The sequence below is a fragment of the Arvicanthis niloticus genome, chromosome 22 (assembly GCF_011762505.2).
Source record: "Arvicanthis niloticus isolate mArvNil1 chromosome 22, mArvNil1.pat.X, whole genome shotgun sequence".
Taxonomy (NCBI): domain Eukaryota; kingdom Metazoa; phylum Chordata; class Mammalia; order Rodentia; family Muridae; genus Arvicanthis; species Arvicanthis niloticus.
The window spans coordinates 5,625,598-5,648,395 of NC_133429.1; the positions used below are offsets into that span (position 1 = coordinate 5,625,598).

At 41.0% G+C, this 22,798-nt stretch overlaps 1 protein-coding gene and 1 pseudogene across 1 annotated transcript in view; one reads left to right on the forward strand and one right to left on the reverse strand.

The window, feature by feature from the left end:
- The window catches only part of LOC143435970 (vomeronasal type-2 receptor 116-like), a 30,472-nt gene extending 27,956 nt beyond the window's left edge, over nucleotides 1-2,516 (reverse strand). Inside the window, exon 1 of the mRNA XM_076919764.1 lies at nucleotides 2,302-2,516. Coding sequence (XP_076775879.1) covers nucleotides 2,302-2,516 — 215 coding nt within the window. The remainder of the gene's footprint in view (nucleotides 1-2,301) is intronic.
- The window catches only part of LOC143436478 (RNA-binding protein with multiple splicing 2-like), a 98,707-nt pseudogene that overhangs the window by 38,477 nt on the left and 37,432 nt on the right, over nucleotides 1-22,798 (forward strand).

Genomic DNA, 22,798 nt, shown 5'->3' on the forward strand with positions numbered 1-22,798 from the left:
GATTGTACAAAAACTAGCAGCATCCAGGACTAGGCCTAGGTGAGCTGACAGAGGCATTAAGCCTGTGAGACAATTACAACAGGAGAATAAAAAATACTTTTACAAGATGTAAGTTAAAAATTTTAAAACAGTATGCCTACCAGTCATAACAGGTAACTGATTCAAAGGAATATTTAAAGTAAACACGTTCTGCATCCTTGCAGAAGGGAATTGAGATTCAATACAGAAAGAAGACATATGGGAATTATCAAAGCTATTATACATGTTTGCTTCCAAAGATATAGCCACAAACAATATGAAATTTTCCACTCTAAATATATACACTTTAATTATCACTTGCTATCTTTTAAATGATGTCTAAATTGGGTAAATTGGCCATGAAACTTGTCAGTTCTAACTAACCACAGTCTCCCATTGACTCTCTATGTTAATTTATCAGCTGACCAAGACATCTCAGATCTGCTGTTTCTCTGTATATATTGCCCATGGTGCATTCAGAGATGAACAGAAAATCTCCTTCAGAGGGATAAGATATACCATAACACCTTTAGTAAACAGATTATATTACCCCATACAATATGCATCTTTAAGAAAATTATCCACCTTTGTGCTTAGAGAATAGGACTGAAATAAGTAAAAGGGACATCCTTCAAACCTGGCATGAAAAATGCTTATAGCATCCATCAGAATCAAAATATATACAATAAAAAATGTACAAAATTTGCATCTGCAGTATTTAAAATCACCAAAAGAAGAAAATTAAATGTATTATAAGTGAAAGAATTAATAAAATGAAAACATTTTTTAAAATTAATACTGTAAGAATATTCAGTAGTGAAAAAGATAGTACAACTTATAACATTCATTTTTGCTCTAAATGTTAGCACCTACCGATAGTAACATCTTTGATATAAGATACTCAAAGGGGAGCTGTGACTTCTTTCACTGACATCATGTTTTATCAGAACTACAATTATTCAGCTGGAATCTATTGACTGTAAATTATTTTTTTTTATATTTTTATTACATATTTTATTTACATTTCAGATGTTATCCCCTTTCCCCATTTCCCCCACACACCCAGGAACCCCCTATACCATCCTTCCTCCTCCTGTTTCTATGAGGATGTGCCCTCACTCACCCACCCTCCCACTCCCTCCTCCCTACCTTCACACTGGGGCATCCAGCCTTCATGGGACCAAGGACCTGATCTTCCACCTATGCCCAACAAGGCCATCCTCCCCTACATACATAGCTGGAGCCATGGAGCCATGCACTCCCAGGCTGGTGGTTTAGACCCTAGGAGCTCTGGTTGGTTGGTATTGTTGCTCTCCTCATGGGGCCACAAACCCTTTCAGCTCCTTCAGTCTTCCCTCTAAATCCTTCCTTTGATCAGTCCTTCCTGATCAATGGAGCCCCTTGATCAGTTCAGTGCCTCTGTATATGTCAGGCTCTGGCAGACCTCTAGGGAGACAGCTATATCAGGCTCCTGTCAGCATGCACTTCCTGACATCCACATCAGTGTCTATCTTTGGTGACTGCACATGTAATGGATGCCCAGGTGGAATGGTCTCCAGATAACCCCTCTTTCAGTTTCTGTCCCACTCTTTGTCGTCATATAATTATTTAATTTTTTAGGTTGAATATTCACCAAATAAATACTTGAAACTGAGAATACCACAAATGTGTGATTGTGATATTACAGGCTAGGGACAATAAAATGAAAACAAAAGCCATGTATATATTACAGTGTATAGTTCTGTCATAACTACAGTGAATTTCATCTCCAGAAGCCATGGAACATAGATGGCAGAATGTCCTGGGATACAAATTGTCTGAAAGAATATGTAATATATATGGATACATCTATCCAAAGGGAAAAACAGATGTAAATTAGATCCTTTTTCAGGATTTCTGCATTTCATGCTATGTCAGACAGGTGAACAAACACTTTGTTGCAGCCTTCTAATGCTAACTAATTCCAGTGGTTTGAATTGTGTTTTTAAGTGAGACAATAGTACCCCACCCATACAATGGCAACTCTCAAGAAAGGGGGTAATCTACATAGAAGAAAGATGGAGAGTGCTATCTCTCTTACATCCCATCTTTATAATGAAAGTCTATAAGAAGGAAAGAAAATAAACTTATTCACTTCAAAGAGGGAAAAAAAGATGAATTTAATTTAGAATATTTCCTAAGGTGGTATACGTGGCAAAAGAGGAAAGCCACACAATGCCAGTCTTCCCAGGTACAGAACAGAACACAGTAACAGAAGCATGAACACACAACTGAAGCACTCACGGAAAATCCAGCAGCACCCTGAAGTAATCTTCCACTAGATGTCCAGGTATTGTGAAAAGGATGAAACCACAGTCCTTCCTCATGTTGCCCTCAACATTTTCATTGTGATTTATTCTCCAAAAGCAACTGGCTTCAGGAAAACTGCACAAGATGAAAGAAAGTCTCAGCAGCAGGAAGAAAACAATCAAAGTGTATATCTTTTCCATGTCTGCCATTCAGTAAGCCTAAATGGAGGTTCCATGTGCAACCCCATGGACACACTCCAATCATTTAGTCATGTACACACATGTGTCTATTTTTATTACTATTGCTCATGAGAGAGGCAACTCAAAATGCCTGTGCGTTTTGTCAATTCTGTATCACCACACACTCCCCCAGGTTCTTTCTTCTGACTCTGTCCAACTATCCTTAGAGGAATACAGAACAATTGGCCTGAGAACTTTGCATTTGAGGTGAATGTGAACCATAAGATGGAAAACATGTTTTTAAGATTATCCATTTTTGCCTTAGGGAAGTGATTTCATTTACTTTTATGGCACAGATGTTCTGGGGATACTTGGTCCCAGGCTGGTGTCAGAAAGCCATTTGAAATCTCCTATGTGGATTTCATCATGGATCCAAAGTAAGAAATGAGGTTAAAAGAATTATACATATCCATTCCACTCAGAGTCCATGCAAATGCATGGCACATTGTCTTCATCATCCATTATCAGCAGAAATAATTTCACACACTGACCTTTCAGCTTTCAACAAAGTATTCTGTGTGGTTATACTATTCCACACTAGGCACACATATGGATTCTACCTAAACTTAATGTGATTTTGTAATCCAGATAACCAATCATAAATAAAATTCAGAAATTAATCTAATCATCCTTGGTCTAGTAACTTCTAGTCTGTGCATCAGTAATAATGCAGACACTAAACATTATTCATATATGACTTCTAAAATATTACATACATTTTTTTGTCACTTTCTAAGGATAAAGATCTTGTAGTAGAACACATATCTCTCTGAACCCATTTCCACTTTGGCCTGGATGCAGGTAGGCTAAACTTACATCTTCTTTACTTTCTTGTTTCCTCCAAATTTACCCCCCAGTCTCACACCCAGATTTGCAGCTGACCACATACTGCAGCCTGTCCACCTCCTTATCTACTATCCATCTCCAGCGTTCCTTTCAAACCTCCTTCCCAAAGCTCTTCTCCATTCCAGGCCCAGAATCTAGCAGGCACTACCTGGGAACATGCAGGCCACTTCAACCATGGAAGCTGGTAGCTTAACTGTAGACTTTCATCTTTCTTTTCTGTCCTTCAAATCTGCTCTCCCAGAATTGAAGCAGACTACCTTTTGCAGCCTCCCCATCCTCTCCAATCCCAACTTCAGTGGATCCCAAAGCTTTGTTCCTCAAAATTTCCTTTTCCCCAACTCATCCCTTTATTCCAGACCCCAACTCCAGTAGGCATTTTCTGGGAAACAAGACAGCCAAGCCTGAGAGTAAGTAGGCCATGTGATGGTTTGACTATGCTTGTCTCAGGGAGTGGCACTATTAGGAGGCGTGGCCTTATTGGAGTAGTTGTTTCACTGTGGGTGTAGGCTTAAGACACTCCCTCATCCTAGCTGCCTGGAAGTCAGTCTTCCACTAGCTGCCTTCAGATGAAGATGTAGAACTCTCAGCTCCCCCACTAGCCACCTTCAGATGGAAATGTAGAACTCTCAGCTCCTCCTGTACCATGCCTGCCTGGATACTTCCATGTTCCTGCATTGGTTATACTAGACTGAACCTCTGACACTGTAAGCCAGGCCCAATCAAATGTTGTCTTTTATAAGACTTGCCTTGGTCATGGTGTCTGTTCACAGCAGTAGAATCTTAACTAAGACAGCCAGCAAAGCAGGTGGGTGAGCTTTAGGATTTCACTTTGTCTTCTCACTTCCATATGTAATCCCCAAGTCTCATCACTATCTATGTTGCAGACTACCTACCACAACCTCAACTTCTCTGTCCTCATTGACGGGGGACTAAGCAGATCCTAATAGAAGACCTTGCTTTTCTTCCACTTGTAGAACCCTTTTTGTCCCCCTTCTCCCAATCTAAGCCCATCCATATTCTTAAGTGTTAGCTGCCCATACCTAGAAACACATTTTACCAGGAAAACTTTAGTGACCTCGACCAGCAAGATCCTAAAAGAATTTCCTACAAGTTACAAGGCAACTGATACACTCACCTAAAACACATAAACAGCAACAGAAACCAAGGAGCAAAACACCCACCCAACAAAGAAAAGACCAGATATCAGCACCTAGAACTTCACTCTTTCAAAACGTAGATTCCCAGACACCATTGTAAAAACACAGTCAATAGCAGCTCCACTAGAGCCAAGCATCCTTCCCACAGTAGGCACAGAGAATTGCAACATACCTGAAGCACAAGACAAAGACAGTGAAAAATTCTTTATATATATTACAGAGTTACTTTAAAAGAAAATGAATAAATAATTCCTTTAATGAAAGGAATCAATGAAAACACAAACAGTGAGAAAACACAAGACAGGTCAAGACATAAACATAGAAGTAGAATCAGTAAAGAAAACATAAACTGTGGGAAATCTAGAAAAAAGAAATTTAGGAACTCCAATGAAACCACATAGAAAAGATTTTCCAACAGAATAAAAGAGATTGAAGAAAGAGCCACAGGCATAGAAGGCATGATAGAAGTAATAGACACTCCAGTCAAAACAAATGTTAAATCTAAAAAAAACTTGGTTAAAAAATATCAAGAAAATCTAGGTGTAGAGAGAATATCTTGGGTATTCTATGGATACAGGAATTGTCAATTTAAAAACCAATGCCTATGCCTTAGCCAGTAAATAGAGATGGGACATCTGGGAGTGAGAAAAGATTCTGGGATAGTCAGGCAGGAGATTTGACAGGAATATTGATGAGGCCAACCCATGGTACCTGAACACAGGTAACCAGCCACGTGGCAGAATGTAGTCTAGAATAAATGGGCTATTTTAGTTATATCTAATCAGAGAAGAGCCTACCAATAAGGCCAAGGTATTTGTAAATATATTTTGAGTCTGAGACTTACTTCTGGGAGCATGGGACTGGGAGGAAGAGCCAGGAACTAACTTCAACATCTAGGACGCCATGAAAAGACTAAATGTAAGAACAGAAATAGAGGAAAAAGAAACCCAGGTCAAAAGCATGAAGGTATTTTAAACAAAATTAGAGAAGAAAGTATAACTAACATAAAGAAAGAGATGCTTATCAAGGTACAAGAACCATATATACCTCCAAATACTCTGAAACAGAAAAGAAATTTCTTTCAGAAGAGAATCAAAACACTAAGTATACAGAACAACAACAAAAAAATATTAAAAGCTGCAGGTGAAAAGACCAAGTAACATATAGAGGTAGACTGTTTAGACTTATACCTAAATTTTCCAGTGGAGATTCTAAATACCAGAAGATTCAGGAAATATGTTCTATAGAACCCAAGAGTCCACAAAAGCCAGCCAAGACTACTATACTCAGCAAGACTTGTAATCACCACAGATGAAGAAAATGAGAAATTCCATGTTAAAACCAAAGTTAAATAATATCTATCTACAAATCCAGTTCTACAGAAAGCAGTAGAAGAATAATGCCAACCTAGTGAGATTAAGCACATTCAAGAAACAAACAAAGTGTGGGTTGGGGGGGAGAGAGAAATAGGAATCTACAAATAGTACTAATGGATATCTCTCTTTCCATAGTAGAAACTAACAGAATGGGTACAAAAACAGGATCCAACCTTTGGCTACATGGAATAAACACACCTCCATGTCAAGGTGACCTTGAAAAATATAGAAAGTTTTAATGAGCCCTAGACTTGAGCAAAAGAATGCAAGCTAGGAGGTTCACTAGTTCCACCAAGAAAGCAGAACTAAATGTGAGATTTTAGGTCTTCTCTGCCCCGGGATACATTCTACATTCCGGGAGGGGTACATCATTCCTGAGTCAGAGGACACTTGCTGTATTAACATTCAGGAGAGGAAGGGAGAGGCTGATTAACATTCCTCAGACCTCAGGGAAGAGAACCCACCTGTGGGTGGGGAAGGCCCAAAGCCCAAAGCACAGATGGTTGGACAAGGTTACATTCTTGCAAAAGATGAGTGTACAAGATGTTTCTGCATGACTCTGGCTGAATTACAGGTTGGGACTTATTTGAGACGTTCCACTGTTTTTATGTTATGTTTCCTTAGTTACCCCTTCACCCCCAACTCCCAGTTTGTGGGTTCTCCTATAGAAGACCACTCCAATCCAGGCTGTCTTGTCAATTACTCTGCTCCTGAGTGAGTTATGAGTTGATCACCAGCCAGTTGATCCCAAAATATACCTCTTGCTGATTGCATCTAGATCGGTGTCTTGTGAACTATTGAGTGGCTGTGACATCCCGAGACTTGAGTAAGGGACTCCTCTCTCGGGGATTTTTCAATCTCATCTCCGAGTAAGAGGGTGGGAAAAGATAGTTCAAGAAAGGGAACCTGAGAAGTAAGTCATTTTACTAGCTGACAATATAGACTTCAAACCAAAGCTAATCAGAAGAGATAAGGAAAAACACTTTATACTTATCAAAGAAATAATCCATAAAAAGAACATTGCAATTCTTAACATCTATGCACTAAACACTGAAAGACCCCCACAAGGGGACCCCCACTCAAGTCCGGATAAACGCACACCCAATGACACACGAAGACCTTCTTGATGCAAAATCAGAGGAGGTTTAATAGCGAGGGCCCTTGGATCGAACTGTATCTCACACAGGAGAAAGCAAGTTCGATGAAGAGCCCAGAAGGCAAGGGGTATTTATGGGCAGGGATTGGGGAAGGTGGGGAATTCCAGCGTGGTTACATATGATTGGTTAGCAATTAAGTCATACAGGCAGGATGTTGAGTTGGCAAGCTGTCTAGTTATTTTTTAACTACGTGCCAGTACGTATCCAGACATGTCCTTGTGACCGTGAAGTTTTGGACTTTCCCAGAAGAGTGGGAAAGGAAAAACACCAGATGGCCCATTACTCACTTGGACATGTTTAGACTTGTCTGGGGCATGTCCCTTTGTTCTCGGTCATCCTGTTCCTGGCAGGCCTGAATGTTATTATTCTAACTATTTTTATCATAACATAGGTGGTCCTTGTGCTGACCATGAATTTCTAAAATTACTTCAATATGCTTCAATATGGGTGTTTTAAAGTTTTGTTCTCACAACACAAAGGCACACAACTTCATTTAAAAACATTATTATAACTATAATTAAGAAACATATTGATCCTCACACATTGAGAGTGGGAACCTTCAATACCCCAATCTCACCAATGGAGAGATCATCTAGACAAAAAACTAAACAGAGAAATGCTGGAACAAACTTGCCACATAGACCTAACATATCTACAGAACATTTCAACTAAACACAAAATAATACACCTTCTTCTCAGTACCTCAAGGAATGTCTTTAAAACTTGGCCACATATTCAGATGCAAAATAAGTCTCAACAGATACAAGATAATTAAAATGACAGTCCACATCTGTGGGGAGCCAACACAAGGTGGCTATCATCCTTGCAGCCATCTTGAGCCATATACCCTGAAAACAGACTTGTTTACAATAGCCTATAACAGCTGAACACACTCTGATAACATCTTGTTTTAGATACCCAGGATTTTTCCTTGGGTGTGTGAGAATTAAAGGTGTGTGACTTAAGGGTGTGACTTAGAGATCAGATTTAGAGACAAGACTTAAGAGCATGACTTAAAGGCGTGACTTAAAGGCATGGCTTAGAAGCGAGACATATAAAAGGAGAGAGGCAGACAGAAGAAAAAATTAATTATTAGGTATTAGGCACTTACCATTTGGAAGAAGTAACTTGGAACTTGGAGGCACTAGGCATTAGGGACTAGGAACTCAAGACTTGGGACTTGGACAAGGAAGAGAGACTGAAGAATAAATGAGATTGAATCACACTCTGTCTGGTCTCCATTCTTCACATCCATCCTTACTGTCTCTCTCGCTGAACCCCGACCTGAAGACTGGAGCAGCTTGGGGCAGTGCAGGCTCTAACAACTTAGCCCCCAAGGCTTTGACAGTGTGGGTGCAACATTGATAGAGCAGTCCCTGACATTTTGGCCCCCAAACATGGGGTAGCTCAGGCCTCAACACACATTATGTCTAACTACCACAAGTTAAATCTAGAACCAACAATGTTAGGAGCCGCGGTGAGCGTGACAACATTCGCCATTACAAGATGGCGTGGGCATCCTGTGCTCCCACAAGTAAACAACTAACTGCACAGGTGCAAAAGGCAAAAGAGTGCCAAAGTCACTGCCCATCCTGGGGCGTATATGGGGTGATGAGTAAACAGACAATCAGAAGTGAACATGCCACTCTAGGGTACATATAGCAGTGCCTTTCCCGGGCTTGGGGTCTTTCCGCTTCTGCTGATACAAGAATAAAGCCTCGCTGTAGTAACTACCCGAACACTGCCTCACGTGTCTCTTTCGCGGGCAAAGGGGACTCGAAAAGGGGCGCGGAACAATCTGGGGCTGAAACCCGGGAATTTCAAGGCGCCACGGGAGACCCCCCCGAGATTCGGGGCGGGTTAAAAGATTACAGGATAGAGGTACGTCTCTGAGAGGTATGCTTGGGGTGGAAGCCTTGGTTGTGAGCGGATATTCACCCATTGCCGCCGCTGTAGTAGTTGGCCTCTTTCTTGTGTTGTTTTCGCTTTTAGCTTATTTGTGTTGTGAGGATCCAGCCCGCAGCACAGCTATTAGGGCAAGTCAAGAGGTTTCAAGAGAGGTCTGCTCCAGGCTATCAGAACCAGAGTGTGTTAGCCGGCATCAGGCCAAGGAGCCTGGAGATCAGGCCAAAGAGCCTGGAGATCAGGCCAAAGAGCCTGGAGATCAGGCCAAAGAGACTGGAGAAACAGATAAGGCCAAAGAGCCTGGAGAAAGAAAAGAGTACTCAAAAAAACAAGGGCTACTGCAGAGCCTGTTAAGGTTAAGGTCCCTCCACCGATTGGTGGAGAGAGAGTGGAGGAAAAAAAGACCCTCCTTTATGGCAGAATCTTTGGGGAACCAGAGCAAGCAATGCCAGTGATAGAACAAATGGTCTTTGAAAATACCACAGCTGAATGCCGTGCAGCCATTGTCCCTCGTAGGAACAAGAGGCTACAAGACTGGCTGAGAGCCTGTTGCGGCCCGGGGAGGGGAGCTGTTTGTGCTTATTCCACAGGTGAAGACAATCCAATTTAGGTCCCTACGTGGCTGGTGCAGATTGTGAAGAATGAAGCTAGATTGCAAGATTACGGCTCTGATTCTTCTGATACTGATGTTCGATTTGGGGATAAGTATACCACTATGGGCCATAGTTAGATCTTGGCCTGTTCCCATACCAGTATATTCAAATTCTGCAGTGCTGCCATTGTTTACAGCTATTGAGTGTTACTTGGTTGCACCCGCCAGCAGCCTGAGTTATATAATGCTACAAGTTTTCCATTAAATTTTACACTTTGTTTTGTGGCAGCAAAACTTTATAGCATAAAGGTAATCTACTTGGTGTTGATTTTAGAGAAAATAGATTGCTTACATCGTTAAAGATTGGTTTTGTTTCTCGAAAATATGGTTATACTCTAATATTACAAAAGAGGCTTAAAAACATAGTTAAACTGCCAATATTCCATTGGCTACAGTTGGTAGTTCAACCGAGAGTTTGAAAATTTCTGATTTGCCTATGTTTATAGAGAAAAGATACAACACGTGTCTTTAAAGTTTACAGCTTAAATTTAAGGTTTAAAGTTAAAGTTAAAGTTAAAGTCAAAATCACACAGTTCAGGCCTAGCCAAGCCTCAGAGAACAGGCCAGAGTGAGGTTAAGCGTATTTACTTTTGAATTAAGACAATGCAGACTGAGATCTGCAGCTCAGGTGCCAAAAGCTCCTTTTGTTCTGGGTCTTTACCACCTGGTCCTAGAAATGTGCTTACCAGAATTCGTCTTTTGTCTTCATTGTTTCTTGTGAGAAGAGGGATAAATCTAAGACCAAAAGACTTTACAACAGTCTGTGGGCTAAAAGTTATGATTATGCTGGAGACATTAAAATTATGCCTACTTCCCTCCATGAGTATAACTGTACCTGCTGATAAAATATTGTTCAAATTGTTTTAATTTCTTTATATTCAAAGTTGTTAAAAATGAGATGCTTTGGATTCCTCTAATATATGTAACAATTATTAGAGAATAAGGTTGGCTTTTATCTGATATATCCATTGGACTAAAAAAGATTGGTTATTAAATTAATCCAAAATAAAGTTCAAATTTAAGATTTATACAGCCTAACTTGCCTACTCCAGCTGCCATTTCAGTAAATGCTTATAGAATTATTATAGATATAAAAGATGTTTTTATACCATCCCTTTACATTTCTGGTAAAGGTGAGAGGTTTACAGTCAATAAATTTATTCATAATTTTTAAGAGCCCATGAAGCGATATTTGTTAGAAATAATTGCTTCAGAAAATGGTTAATTGTTTTACATTTTATGTATATAAATATTGTTGTTGCTTTAATACAAAAAATTAAGAGGTTAAATCTTTTAGTGTATATTATTCATTGTGTGATACTTTATTAGTGGATTTCTCTAAAGAAGTTTGTTCCGCAAGCCTTTGCTCCAATATAACGAGCTTTAAAAAAAATTTTTTAGAGTACTTGTTGCTCCAAAAAAGATTCAAAGACAGTGTCTTTCAATATTTGAGACCTCAGTTATATCCTAATCAGATTGTGACACAGAAAATTCTAATAAAAATAGATAGTTGGGGCTAGAGAGATGGCTCAGCCATTAAAGGCTAGACTTAATTTAAAATATAAAAGCTGAACTCCCAGCAACCACATGGTGGCTCACAACCATTTATGGTGGGGATCTAACGCCATCTTCTGGCTTGTGAGTGTACATGCAAAAAGAAAATGGTTTACTTTTAATCTTAATTTGCTCTTAGTGATTTTTAAAAGTTGTTTAGAGATATTAATTGGCTAAAACCTCATCTTAAGCTTACCATAGGAGGATTTAAACCTCTGTTTGATATTTTCAAAGGGATGCAAGTCCTAATTCCCCTTGACAATTAACTATAAAGGAGAGATAGCTTTGCTGAAAATAATATAAGCTGTTGGTTATCAACAGATAAATTATATGGACTATGATAAATTGTTGGCTGTTTGTGTTATTACTACCCATATGTCCACAACAGCCCTTTGACAAAAGAAACCATTAATATGGATTTGTCTTTCTTCATTTACAAATAAAGTTTATATGATAAAATCCTAAAAACATTTTAGATAAAAGGTTTATTCTTTATTCCACACAACAATTAAATTGGTTATTGAATTATTAAATTTGGCCTATTACATGACAAACATTTTAGACAAATTTGATAATCATATGTTACAGTTTTTCTCTATACATGCTTTTATATTTCCTAAAATTTACTATGCATGCAGACCATAGAAAAGATGTTTGCTATATTTACTTTATTTACAGATGCCTCATCTATTGAGAAGACAGTATATGTAATTAAATCATATGTGTATTTTCTTGAGTTTACCCTGCTTCAACACAATTAAATTATGTGTTGTAGCCACTGTTTAGAATGTTAAAAAAGGTGTATCTGCCTTTGTCTCGTTGAATGGTATATTTCATGAAGTACAAAATGTTTCAGCTACACAATCTAATATCTCTAGCCATTTGAATAACATTAAATTTTTTTTTTTTTTTTTTTTTTGGTTTTTCGAGACAGGGTTTCTCTGTATAGCCCGGGCTGTCCTGGAACTCACTCTGTAGACCAGGTTGGCCTCGAACTCAGAAATCCACCTGCCTCTGCCTCCCAAGTGCTGGGATTAAAGGCGTGCGCCACCACCGCCCGGAATAACATTAAAATTAATAAGGTGTTTAGGAATGCATCTGCACAACCGGTGTCGGTGTGTGTGGACCCCCCATTTTTCTTTATGTTATCCAACTTTCAAAATAATTCTGATATCTTGGATTGTAAGAATGTTACATGCCTTTTGGCACAATGCTGGAATGGATCACTAGACCTAGCCTTGGTTGTGCACGTGCCTACCTTTGTGCCCATCCCAGTAGAAGCTGATCCTGAAACTTTCCCTACTACATCATTATTGAGACATAAAAGAGACTTTGGCATTACTGCAGCCATTATCACTGCTATTACCATCTCTGCAGCTGCAGCTGTGACAGCCGGCATAGCCTTGGCTGATCAGGTTACAGCAGCTACTGTTGTTAATCAAATTTCAGAAAAGACTTCTGAGGCTTTGACCATCCTACAGAAAGTGGATGCATACCTGACATCAGACATTCTGTTGGTCAATCAGAGAGTTGATTTGCTCCAAACCCATGTGGAGCAGCTCACGGATGTGGTTCAAATGAGCTGCATGTCAGCAACCCCACATCTAGGTATTACACCTCTGAGATTTATGAATGATACATTTATTCAAAGCCATAGTCTTTCTGCTTATTTAAAAGGGAATTGGGCTGGGGAGCTGGACCAGGTGCAGCAGCAATTGCAGATCCAGATTTCGAGCCTTAATGGAACATGGGTGGACCCCGTTACCCCTGGCGATTTTACTTCTTGGCTTACCTCTGCCTTTTCCTTCTTTCTTAAAGGGTGGGGATAGGCCTGTTTGGTGCAGCCCTATGTTGTGGATTAGTTTTCATGTTATGGTTGGTCTGTAAGCTCAGAGCCCAACAAAAACGTGACAAGGTAGCTATTGCCCAAGCACTCGTAGCCTTGAACAAGCATCTCCCCCTGAAATTTGGCTATCTAGGCTAAGAAAGTATCTGATGACTGAGACCCTCAGTCGATGCACCCCAAGGGTTCAGCCCATTGCACTGGGCCAATGAGAGGTCTAAGTCTAGCCAGCCCTTGCCTGAATAACTGTGGTACCTAAATATTTAGAGGTGTTTGTGAGTGGGTACTCGACAGGGAATGTTCCACGAGTGTGGATAGATTTCCCGAAAGTATGCCTGATTGCACAAAGGTTTGATGCCAAGAAACCTCCTCCCCTGGTGGCACCCCAGGGTGGAGGCTCCCTTTCCCCGTCAAAAGGCATCGAGATGGGTATGGGAAGCATTACTCATTGCACGACAACAAGAGAAAAAACTCATTACAATATCTCATTTTGCACAGGGGATCAGGCCTCTGCTTTCCCTCACTGAGTTGGTGCTGCACTTGATAGGCAATAGGCTGTTCCATCTTAATAAAATTGATAGAGGGAGATGTTAGGAGCCGTGGTGAGTGTGACAACATTCGCCATTACAAGATGGCGCGGGCACTCTGTCCTCCCACAAGTAAACAACTAACTGCGCAGGTGCAAAAGGCAAAAGTGCACCAAAGTCACTGCCCATCCTGGGGTGTAATATGGGGTGATGAGTAAACAGACAATCAGAAGTGAACATGCCACTCTAGGGTATATATAGCAGTGCCTTTCCCGGGCTTAGGGTCTTTCCGCTTCTGCTGATACAAGAATAAAGTAGTAACTACCCGAACACTGCCTCACGTGTCTCTTTCGAGGGCAAAGGGGACTTGAAAAGGGGCGTGGAACACAACAACAGAAACAACAGCAAGCTTGTAAATTCAGGGAAACTGAATGACTCACTACAGAAAGAAAAATAGGTCAGGATAGAAACCAAAAGTAAAATTCTTTTTTTTTGTAATTGAATGAAATGAAAATATAATGTTTTAAAATTTATGAGATACAACGAAATGGGACCTCCTTAAACTGAAAAACTACTGTAAGGCAAAGGACACTACCAATAGGGTAAAACAGCACTCTACAGATTGGGAAAAACCTTCACCAACACTACATCCAACAGAAGGCTCATATCCAAAATATGTAAAGGACTCAAGAAATTAGACACCAACAACACAAATAACCCAATTTTAAAATGGGGTACAAAGGTAATCAGACTTTTCAACAGAGAAATTTTGAACGGCCAAGGAGCACTTAAAGAAATATTCAACTTCTTTAGTCATCAGGGAAATGCAAATCAAAAGGATTCCATCTTACATCTGTCAGAATGACTAAGATCAAAACCTCAAAGAGCAGCACGGGATGTGGACCAAGGGGAACACTGTTCCATTGCTACTCCAATGATGAGATGTCCCTCAACTGAAGAGTGGATAAAGAAAATGTGGTGTAACTACACAATGGATTACTATGCAGATATTAAAAATCAAGACATTAAACATCTGTAGGCAAATGGGTGGAACTTGAGAATATAATCCTAAATGAGGTAACTCAGAGCCAGAAAGACATATATAGCATATATTCACTTATAAGTGGACATTAGCCATAAAGTGCAGGATAATCATGCTACAATTCACAAACCCAAAGAAAATGAGTAATAAGCAGGTCCCAGGGAAGGATCTGTGAATCTCACTCCAAAGGAGAAATTTATAGTTATTGAAGATAGATGGGGATAGGGGACTGGGTAGAAGTGTGAGAAGCAGAAAGGGAACGGTGATCAGGTGAGTGGAGGGGTAGAGGAAAGGGCTGGAAATTAGAATGGAAATTAGTGGAGGGGTACCAGCTGGAGACTTGGTCTTTGGGAGGATACATTGAGTGTATGGGGGTAACCCTAGATGAGATTCCTACCAGAGGGAAATAGAAACTGAAGTAGCCACCTCCTGTAGCTAGACAGGACTTCCCGAGGAGGGCGGGGGACATCAATGTGGGGACCTGGTCCTGCGGATGTCCCACGGCGGTCTCCCGGCTGGTGGCAGGGCGTGAGTGGGGAGGGGGGGATTGCCTGCCCCGGCTGCTGGCGTCCACCGGCTAATCTTCTTCAGGTGTTGCCCTGCTACTCCGTGCTAAACTGGTTCAGGTTCGGGCCAGGCCGATAAGGAGCCAGTCTAGCTGACGGAAAGGCAGCCGGGCGCTCCAGGCAGGCTCCAGAGAGAGCCGGCGGTCACAAGCGGTACAGCTCTTTGTTTAGCCGGGGAATGCGGCTAGACAGCAGAAGAGCCTAGTGTTAGGCTCTGAAGTGTTACAGCTCTTAAGCCGGGGGTGCCGGCTAGGTAGGAGCCCAGCGGGCTCTAAAGGGTTGCAGCTCTCAAGCCGGGAAGTGCCGGCCAGGTAATAGAGAAGGGCTGTGGCGGCGGCGGCGGCGGCGGCGGCGGCGGCGGCGGCGGCGGCGGCGGCGGCGGCGGGTCAACAACGAAAGGAAGTTCACGGACGCCTGGATGGTTCTTGTGTGTGTTTTACTTGTCAATTAGGCTCAATATATACAGTTTGGGGTGGGTGAAGGTTTTAGCAACAGGTAACCTCATTGGCTTGGTCTAGGTTTTGGGGATGCCTCATATGCATGTGAGGAGAGCCTGGGGCACCATTCCTACGTGACCCGATGGTCGTAGACCTCAACCTCTCTGAGGGAGGGGCTGTGAAGCGGTAAAGGGCAGAAGCTTAGAGCACCAGGGGGCCAGGAACAGAGCCAAACAGCCTACCGTCCCTCAAAGGGTCACCGGGGTTTGAAACTCGTTCAACCAGACACCTGGTTGTCTCTCAGCTCAGTGCCCTACACATCAATTCACCCCAAAATTCTTCAACCCAAAATTTGTGTTGCCTTCAAGATATGCAGGGATAAAAATGAAGCAGAGATAGAGGGAACAGCCAACCAATGACTCCCCCCAACTTAAGACCCATCACATGTGAGATAGCCAGCCTCTGACACTATTAATGATACTTTGCTATGTTTGCAGACAAGAACATAGCTGTCTCCTGAGAGGCTTCATCCAGCAGTGGATTGAGGCAGATGCAGAGACCCACAGCCAAATACCAGGTGTAACTCAGGGAGTCTTGTGGGAAAGAAGGGGGATAGAATTCAGCAAGCCAGAGTGGTCAAAAACACAAGAAGACCTACAGAGTCAACTAACCTGGGCCCTCAAGGCAGAAGGAGCCAAAAGGGTCAGGCCTCCCTGTGGCAGGATAAGTATAGGAGTTGAAAGTGGAGGAAGGGACTAGGCTTGACAAGCATCCAGTGCCAATACCTGTTGCTATGGCAACAGTGTGGGAACAAATCTCACACATATATGTGGGACATGTATGGTGCCACAATTTATGAACATGCAAAATTAAATGTTTCTTGATGGGGAACTACAGAAATTTGAGTAGGTCAGGTTATGCTGGGTCCCAGTGAGGCCTGCAAGCTGGGCCTAGGTATCCCAGTAAGAAGGCCTCTCTCAATCTTCCTGAAGGCCTAAGAGAACTGAGGAAGAAAACAACAGCCATCCACCTAATCAGGGTTTACATTCACAATATATAGAGGGAAGGAGCAGTTCCACACAGGCCTCAAATGACAGTGAAGCCAAAACCCTGCTCTTTCCCAAACAATCCAGGACTTACTCCAAGGTCACAAGACTGAGCAGCTAATAGAACTGCCAATACTTCCATTCTTGCTGAGTGGTATCAGAGGAATGGCACCAGCTCATAGAAAGGCACAGCAGCAGCAACTAGGTAGGTGAAAGTAGTATGTGAAATGGCTGTGGTCAGCTCTGCTATGTAGAAAGTGTAAGGGGCCCAGGCACCTGGGAACACAGGAATCAGATCAGCCTCCATTGGGTCATAAGGGATTTGGTGTCCCTATTAGTTTGCTCTTGGCCATTTTAGTGTTGGCTTTGGCAAACTCTAGGTTCAGGGTCTGTAGGTTCTCAGGATTCAATATCATTCTATATATTTTGGGCTGCTTCTCTTTCTGACTAGCTGTCAAAGATCACAAAGACAGGCTACCTTGAGGTAAGATTGATCAGAGGCCCTTCATAGCCTTTGAATGGCTGAAAGAGCAGAAGGAATTCTCTAGGTTTAATATCCACAGGGAGGCTGTTGACAGTGTCTGAACCTCCCCTTTCTCCTCCAGCATCAGAACTGCCCCTATATTCTCATGTATGAATAAGAACATATTTACAATGTGTTAATATTAACATGTCACTTACATATTGTTTTGTTTTCTATCTACTGTTAATATCTATATTCCAGATTTATTAGGAAAGGTATCTTTTAAATTTGGACTTTACTGACTTTTAAGACTTGTTCTAAGTCTAAGACATTACAACACAGCGAATATTCCTTGATGGTTCAAAAAACTGAATCCTTCTGCTGTTTTTGACTAGTTCTCTGATTCTGCAGGCCTACTAAGCATAAGTGGTTCTCTGTGCTGTTCATGGTGTGCTTTCCTTACTATCATCTTGTCTCGTTTCATTATCTACCACTGACTATGGGGTATTAAGGTTTCCCAGCACCACTATAGATCATTTTTTCCTACAATTCCACCCAGAGTTGCTTCATACTTTAGGAAAGTTTTTTAAGAAAATCTTTTCATATTAATCAGATTGCCTTCTAGTGAATGAGCCATTTGTTTCTCATTAAAAATTGTCTCTGTCCTTACCAACCTAAAACAGAAATACATTGCTTTTGACAATGCATATTTCATGATGGGTAAGGAAGGCATTCTATCAGAATGACCTAAGACAGGCTCAGTCTTATTAATGAAATAAAAAGGGGGAGAGGCAGAGAGCTTTTAGGGCTGCATGGCAAGCATCTGATGGACCAAGGACAAGGAAATGGGCTGCTTGGCAGGATCTGACATTGGCCAAGGACAAGGAAGTGGGTTTCAGGCAGGAATCTGACATTAGGCTAGAATAAAGAAGTAATTTCAGGCAGCAATCTAAATCTTAGGCTAGAACAAAGAAGTAATTTTAGGCAGGAATTTAAATATTAGGCTAGAGGAAAGACGTAATTTCAAACAAAATTCTAAATTTTAGAGAACAAGGAAGTAGGCTTCACACATGAAAATGGCTTTGGGCTAGGATAGGGAAGTTGACTTAGATATTTTGGTCATCCTGATAAGCCCTTAGAAACAGTGTTCACGAGAGTGATCATGGAATTTTGTTTATTGCCTTGCCTGTTCTTTGACTATTTGTGCTTATTGTCTTGTTTGTTCATTGACTATTTGCATCTATTGTATTGGTAGTCCCTCAACCTAGAACTGACCTTAATACTTACATGTAACTAAAATGGTATAAAAGAAAAAGGAGGAAGGGGGATGAGATAGGGGTTTCTAGGTATGGGAAATGGGGAAAGGGGATGACATCTGAAATGTAAATAAATAAAATATCCAATAAAAACCCCAGAAAACAAGGTCTAAAAACATGTCTAACTATAGACAGTATGGAATTAAAAAATTATGCAGAAAGTGAAAAAATAGTCTCTTTTCTATGTAGATAAAAATTTCAATTTCCTACAATAATTGTGACCAATGCTCTTCATCTATGCTGTCCATACACATGGTATATCTATTTGTGAGTTTTGGTGTTCATTTCATTTTGTGTTGTTTTTATTTTCCTCCACACCTCTCCTCCTGCCTGGATCTACCTCTTTCCTGTCTCTCATTAGAAAATATATAGGCTTCTAAGGGATAATAATAAAATAAAAGAAGATAAAACAATAACTAATACATCTGAATAAGACAAAACACAAGAAGCAAAAGAACTTTTGAAAAGGCATAAGATACAAATACAGACACAGAAATCCACTTGTTTGTACACTTAGAAATCTTATAAAAAGATTATACTGGAAATCAGAATATATACCCAAAGAGCCTGTAATGTAGTAACGTAAAAAGAGACTCTAGATGTGTGCGTGTGTGTTTGCGTGAGTGAACATGCATGTGTGTATATATTCTTTATTGGCCATGTCCTACTGTGCCTGTAGACTACCCTGAAGAGTAGTTTCGCAATGGGACTCATTTGAAAAAACTAAAAAAACTAAATTTTTTATTAGCAGGTAGTTATCAGTTGGAGACTGCTTCTGGATTGGAGTTTGGAGGGTGTGTTGACTTCTTCTTTCAGCTCTAGAACCCCATCTGGTACAGACCTACTTCAGGCCCTGTGTATGGTGCCTCAATCTCTGAGTTCAAATACTTTTGATGTAGAAGCCTAGTTTCTTTAGTGTTCTCCATGCCCTCTGTCTTTTACATTCTTTCTGCCTCCCCTCTTTTTTCTGGGTTCCCTGAGCCCTGAGGGGAGTTATTTGATAGAGACATCTATTTTAGAGCTAAATGTTCCACGGTCTCTCACTCTCTGTGTATTATCTGGCTGTGATCTCCTGTATTTCTTCCCATCTGTTTCAGGAGAAAGCTATTCTGGTGATAGCTGAGAAAGGCACTGGGAATAGAAAAATATTATTAGGAGTCTTTTTATTGGTATTGTTTGATATTTTAAGAAAACTTGTATTGGTTTAACTCTCTGTCACTGGGCTATATAGTTTCAGGAATTCTTGGTCATGAAAGCAGTGTTGGGTATAGGTTTTATCTTCTGGGTTGTATATTCAGTCAAATCAGAGATTAGTTGTTTACTCCCTTAGGCTTCATGCCACCATCACCCTAGCATATCTTACAGGCAGGACTCCATTGTAGGTCAAAGGTTTGTAATTGGGTTGGAGTTTACATTTCTCCTTCAGTAGAGTGCACAGTACCTCCTTGTGCATAAGATGCTAGTACATAAGTGTGAAAGCTATATGTAGGAACCAGTGCCACTTTTCTGGGACACAGCCTGGGTTGTTTGGGTTTTTTCCTGGGACCCCCTTTGCCAACAACTCAGTTATATGTAATCGATTTCACTGGTACTGGAAGCTTCATTTGTGACAAGAGATGCCAATTTCATTTAGATCACCTTCATATATGTATATATTTTAGGAAACTTCTACTGTATCCAGTTTCCATACTACCGTTCTTGTGGCCCTCAATTTTAGCAATTTCTCTCCAAATACCCTCCCTTGTCCTGGTCTTCCCTACTCCTCTCCATTTAAACCTCCACTTCCAGGAATCCTGATTCCATCTATACCTATTAATTCTATTATCTATTCACAGGGAGAACTTATTGTACCCCTAGTCTTGTACTCAATATCCATTCTCCATGGATCTACAGAATGCAGTTGGTTATCATTGACTTAAGAACTGATATCCATATATAAGCAAGTACATAGCATAGTATATTTTTATTTCTGGATCTGGAACATTTTATTCACGATAATTTTTTCCTTTTTGATTAAAATTTTTATTAATTATTTTGTGTATTTACATTTCAAATGATATCCCACTTCCAGGTCACCCCTCTACTGCCCCGGCCCGCGGGGATTCGACGAGACCTTAGGGAAGGGGGCGAACGAATGAAAGGACAAGAGACACAAAGAATGAGAGCAACTCTGGGTTCTGATCAAGCTCTGAAACTTTAATTTTGGGGGCAGGTTATAAAGACACAGCAAACCGGGAAGTTTGGGCGAGGGTCATTGTTTAGGGCTATCTTACTATGGGATCCTTACTGTCTAAGACCTTCCCACTGTCATAATCTTATCACCCTAGACCATCCCACTGTCATAATCTGCTCCAAGGAAATGCCAGACGTTCTTTAGGTTCCTGGGACCTGAGACCTGTGAATGTCCTTTCTTAACCTTGTACTGACTAGACTTTGTAAAACAGCAGGTAATTTCCTGGGCTTGGCTCCCAGCATCTGCTCCCTTTTAACAATTTTAAAGGAGGCTGGCAGGCGAATGCGGACATTAAGAAATTTCATTGGCAGATAAATGGGCATTCACCAGAGGGGGAAAGCATTGACCTGATCCTCCCAGTATCATTTGTAATCGTGTCTTTTTGGGGAGGAGAAGGTTATTTATCTCATGGGCCATGTAGGATATTGAGAGTCCTAGTCGGCTGCTTTGAGACACAAGAAATCAACACCAACCTCTATGCAATCAGGTTTGCTTTTCAGGGGACTCAGAGTGGACAATTTGGGTTCTCCCCCTGCCGTACCTTGTCACGCACCCCTTGCAGGTACCCACGTTGTGTCCGTGCCATGCCGAACCAACGTGCATAGATCTGAGTTCTATGCAGCTCCTAAAGGAGATGTGTCAATGCAAGGCTCAGCCAAGCCTCTATCAGCCGAATCAAGTCTATGATAATGCACTTGTAGGGGTTTAGATGCCAAGGAGTCAATTTGTTGTTTTACAAAGCCAGTGAGTCTGTTAAAGACCCACGGGTGGAAAGCCAAAAGATGAAGGGAACTGATCACAGGGCCCAGGATGGAAGGGAGAAGGGTAGTAAGCCAAGGAGAGGCAGAAAACTAGTTTTTCTTGTTCTCACTGTTTCTTCTGACATTCTAATCTCTTTCTGATCTTGACCACACTATCTCTAACTACCCCAGTTAGTATAAAAACAGCATTCCTCCTTGGGGGGTGGCACAGAGCCCCCCTTGCTGAAGGAAAAGCAGATGAGAGATTTTTCTCTGATGCCAATCTCCAGCTGTTCGATGTCCTTGTCAATGGCCCGTCAAGGTTCTGAGTAGTACAAGTCCAGAGGCCTACATCAGGATCAGAACTTCCAACAGCGGATACCATGGGTGGCTCATTTTTATCTGGAAAGGAAAAAGAAGGGAATTCTCAGGGAGATTTCTCTTCCCTGGATTTCAATTGTTATCCATTTTATCTACAGTTGGGTCTGGCTTTGTGGAGGTATCTGTTTGTTTCGCCAATCTTTCTGGCAGCCATCTAGCCATGCCTTTTTTGGTATCAAACAGACATATCAATCCTCGGCCCCATATGAGAACTGAATCTAGGCCGTTCCATTTAAAGGTAAGAAGGTCCTTCCACATAACTGTGGCATAATTTTTATTAGTCTTAGGGTGCCAGAGGTGATCGGCAGCAGATTTGCCATGAGCGTCCAGATTTAGAAAATTGAGAACAACAAAGCATGATGGAGAATATTTCTAGGAGACCCCTTCTGGGGGTATAACTCCCACTCTTTGGTTTTTTTAAAAGCCATTTTTTTTTTGAGTTCCTTGCAAAACCAGGGCAGAAGCACCAGTAGCTGCTCCTTCCACACTCAGAGAGTTATGAAGATATTATTTTAAAGTTCCACGATACCTGTTCCACAATACCTTGTCCTTGAAGATTATAAGGAATCTCAGTAATATGGGTAATATTAAATTGTCAACAAAACATCTCAAATGTCCGACTGCAATAGCCAGTTCCATATTCTCTCTTAATCTGATATGGAACACCAAGCATAGAAAGATAATTTAGGCAGTAACTAATTACATTTTTAGTTGCTTCTCCTCTTAAAGCAGTTGCAATTAGAAAGCTTGAAAAGGTGTCAATTCACATGTACATGTCTTAATTTTCCAAAATCAGAAATGAGTAACATCCACTTGCTATAATTGATTATGTGTAAGTCCTCAAGGATTAACATCATTATCAAAAAATTGAGGACACAGAGAACAAATTTTTGCAATTTTACTTGCACACTCTCTAGAAATATCAAATTATTGTCTTAAGGTATTACTATTTTGATGATATAAAGAATAAGATTGTTTGGCCAATTGTTACTGTGAGGCTTATAATCTGCC